This window comes from Vombatus ursinus, unplaced genomic scaffold, assembly GCF_900497805.2.
Source record: "Vombatus ursinus unplaced genomic scaffold, bare-nosed wombat genome assembly UNPS02014832.1, whole genome shotgun sequence".
NCBI lineage: Eukaryota > Metazoa > Chordata > Mammalia > Diprotodontia > Vombatidae > Vombatus > Vombatus ursinus.
The window spans coordinates 44,687,309-44,691,311 of NW_020954610.1; the positions used below are offsets into that span (position 1 = coordinate 44,687,309).

General features: G+C 39.2%; 1 protein-coding gene across 1 annotated transcript; it reads right to left on the reverse strand.

The window, feature by feature from the left end:
• Nucleotides 1–2,008: 2,008 nt before the first annotated feature.
• On the reverse strand, nt 2,009–3,543 carry LOC114025847 (small ubiquitin-related modifier 2-like). Its single transcript, XM_027839377.1, has 3 exons — nt 3,478–3,543; nt 2,119–2,318; nt 2,009–2,081 (listed from the first exon to the last, which is right to left on the reverse strand). The coding sequence occupies exons 1-3, from the start codon at nt 3,541–3,543 to the stop codon at nt 2,009–2,011; spliced, it is 339 nt and encodes a 112-aa protein (XP_027695178.1).
• Between the last annotated feature and the right edge of the window lie 460 nt (nt 3,544–4,003).

Genomic DNA, 4,003 nt, shown 5'->3' on the forward strand with positions numbered 1-4,003 from the left:
CCAAATATGCTTATGCTCCAGCCCCCTAGCCATTAGTAAGAGGAGAAATATTTGTGGAGAGGATTTACCCATCATCACCAGGAACCACTGCTGACCAACTATCACCAATAGGCAGATAGCCATAGGGGCCTTCAGGTAGCAATATCCACCAGAACATTATTCCTGCTCTCATCCCAGCCCTGACAGCTATTATCCAAGGAAGCAACTCCTATGGAGAAAGGTCTAGCCATCCTAACCAATTGACTGCCAACCTTCTGTTTATACATAGGGCGGGTGAGTCTGGGGACTTGCACAAGGCACTCTGAAGGAAAAATAGGAAATAGTGTGTGCCAAGCCAGTCAAATTATCCTACCACCTTGTCCGCCATCTTCCCTCAGATTCTCATGCGGATAGCCTAGGATCTTGAATCCAAGAGCCCTGGGAATAGTGGCTTCAAATAATGACATTAAAGAAGGGGCATTAGCAACTGCTTTGCCACCGCACCCCAAGGACTATAAGAATTTTCCATCTCATATGCAGCTGAAACTTTCCATATATGGCATCTCTCCCAATTAGAATGTGAGTTCCTTATGAGCAGATAATGTCTTACTATCTTATTTGTATTTCCCTAGCATTTAGCACAATGCTATGCACATAGTAAGCATTTAACCATTGATTTATTCATTCATTCAGTATGGGTACTCCCTTTACCAGTGCAAATTTCAAACACCTACGTGCCTTAGTAGATGGTTTTCATCAGTTTCTGTGGCCAGAAAAAAAAAATTATCACAAGGTAACCAACACTTTGGGGCAGCTAGGTTGCGTAGTGGTTAGAGAAGCCCAGGCCTGGGTTCAAGAAAGCTCTTCTTCCTGAGTTCAAATCTGGCCTCAGACACTTACTAGCTGTGTGACCCTGAGCAAGTCGCCTAGTCCTGTTTACCTCAGTTTCCTCATCTGTAAAATGAGCTGGAAAAGGAAATGACTAACCACTCTAGTATCTTTGCCAAGAAAATCCCAAATGGGGTCAGGAAGAGTTGGGCATGAGTTGAAATGACTGAACAACAAGCCAACGCTGGTGATGAGTGACCATCATCAACATTAGTATTAATGCAGTGGACTTTCTTGCACAATTCCTTTTATTGAGAAAAGTATCATTTGAATTTCAAGGAAAAATTAAAGCAATATTTTTGTAAGAGAAATATAGATGTGAAGCACTGCAGAGATAGAATATTTCATTATAATTCCATCCACAGAGTGTGTCTCAGGGTAACACATCACCGTCATTAAGCTTCTGGCCATAGCTTACAAAGGTGGCCTATTGGTGAACAGGAGTGCTACCTCTTCAAAAGCAGCTGATAGACCTGGCTGTTCATCACAACTCGTGCACTCTGCCAGAGATAATCTCATCTTACAGTCATCAGAAATGTGCCTGCATACATTATTATTTTTTTAAATAATAAGATGTTTCACTTGAAAGGAAAACTATACAGATCAATTTCTTTATGGTAATTTATCCCTACTAAAAGACAGAGATTGCCCTGCATGTAACAGTTACCTACAAAAAAGTTACAAAATTATCCTTGGTTTTACAATGATAAAAGAAAAACTTTGAGATTATCCAAACAATATATGCAAGGATTTGTGTGTGTGTGTGTTATTGTTGTTGTTGTTGTTGTAAAACAGTGAGAGCAAAAGAACTTACGGGAATATAAAGATAAAAGTTGAAAAAGCATGCCACTAATGAAGAAAAGGAATTTTCCCAGAACCAGTTTGTTTTTTTCCCCTCCCCATCTCCATGTGATGTTGATCAAAACATCTGCAATTTGGTTTAAAAAAAATACACATTATGTCTGTGCACATACACCAGTCACTTTATGTACAATAAAGGAATGGGGAAAGGAATCAAAGAAGAGAGAAAAACATACTGCAATGTCAGTCAAGAGGCGGATGAACCAAATCTTGGTTTTTCTAATTGTGAATGTATTGTTTTTTTTAGGAGCATTCTGGAGTAGAGTTTCAGGTCTTCTTTTTAGTAAGTGCCTCCTGTCTGCTGCTGGAATACATCAATTGTATCTTCAGCCTCCAGTTCCAACTTTGATTGGCTGCCCATCAGATCAGAATCTAATTTGCCTCATTGACAAACATTGTTGTTCACAATAGATTTTCATTAGTTTACTAAGTGGCGCAATCTTAATCTTAAATTGAACCACCAAAACTCCCTGCCTTGCCACCTTCAAATTAATGTGGCTGTTGTTTTCAGTCTTGACTCCTTCCTTAGGTTTCTTGTAGGCCAAAGCAAGTTGGGGGAGGAGGAGTCTTCTCAGCTCCACCAGGATGGTCTACACCAAGGGAATTGGAGGAAAAGTAGGAGTGGCAGGAGCAGGAGCAGAAATGTGCTTGTGTATATTATTATAGACCTTTGTTTCCTTTTCTTGTTACTCTTGAAGAACACTGGGTTTGGGAGTCTGAGGACCTAGGTGTGACTCTCAATTCAGTCATGTAATAACTTTGTGGCCCTGGGAAAGTCACCTCATTTCTCTGGGCCTCAGTTTCCTCATTTATAACTTGAGGGAATTGGATTGCATAATCTCCACAGTCCTTTCTAGCTCTAAGCTCCATGACGTCTATAACTAGTACAGTAATTCTGATATTTAACAAACCAAAAAACAGCCTAGTCCTCTGAACATAGTCAATTGCCAGATTATGTCATCATTGAAGCCTTTCTAGCTCGCAGTCAGAGGGTGCCCTCCATGAGCCTATCCTTTGAGAAGACTGAGTCGCCTTAACACAATGATAAAGCCTACAGAGTAAGACTTTAATGGATGAAACTGAGAAAACAAAGTGCTAAATTGTGTACCCAGAGAACATATTATAATTTGATGATGTACTATGTCATATTAATTAATATATTATGTCATGTAATCCTATCATCAATACATATCATTTTATATCATGATATATTATATCAGGATGTTATATGTAATTATATAAGGATTAATACTGTTATCTATGTCCTAAAATAAGGTATTGTGTTTTACAGAAAATAAGTACAAAAGGAAGACAACAAGGTGGGCTAAAGGGGCCTTAAAGAGGTATTGACAAGCTTCCTCTTGAGGTCAGGGGCTAGTTCTGCATATCTTTGTCTCATGGTCCCCGGCACAGTAGGGACATAATACACATTTTGTATTGTGTATTAACACTTAATTTTTTTCAATAAATGTTCGTTGAATGAATTAGGTGGAACTGGAACTGTCCCTTGAGGGATAAGCAGACTATGGGTCAGTGAAGAGGAGTGAAACTATGCATAATGTGGGGAAAATAATAAAGACACCATCCGATTAGAACAAGAAGTTAGTATGAGGAAGCAACAGAAGATAAGACTGGACAGTAAATTCAGGTTCACAGTCTCTTTTTTCAGTCATTCAGTCAGTTATTCAGTCAGTCAATAAGCAAATAAGTGCTTCCTGTTAATGCGGTTGGTGCCTTTAAGGAGCTCACATTCTGAGGTGGGACACAATATGTAAACAATCGTACAACATGCACACTGTGTAGATGGGAGGTCATCTAGAAGGAAGGCATGAGCAGAATGTGTGTGATATAGGTGGGGGGCAGGAAACTGGGAAAGGTCCCTTGCAGACAGTGACATTTGAGTTGAATCTTAAAGGGAGCCAGGGAAGCCAGGACACAGAAGTTCTCAATTTCCTCAAATCTAAAATGACATTGGACTAAATGGCCTGAGGTCCCGTAGAGTTTTAAAGCTGTGATCCTGGGAAATGATCTAGGAAGTTGTACCTCTTGACCAACGAATGGAACTCGATATTTTGCCTTTGTCTTCAAAGGCTTACACAGCTTGTGAGAGGCAAAAAAAGTTAGCTAAATTAACTCTGTTGATGAATTTTATGAAAAATGTCACCGACAGATGATTTTCAAATTCTTATCTAAAGAAGATAGAAATCAGTGGAGTTAGGAAAAGGGAAATATATAACAAACGTAAGAAAGATAGGATAATTTCAAAAGTAAATGG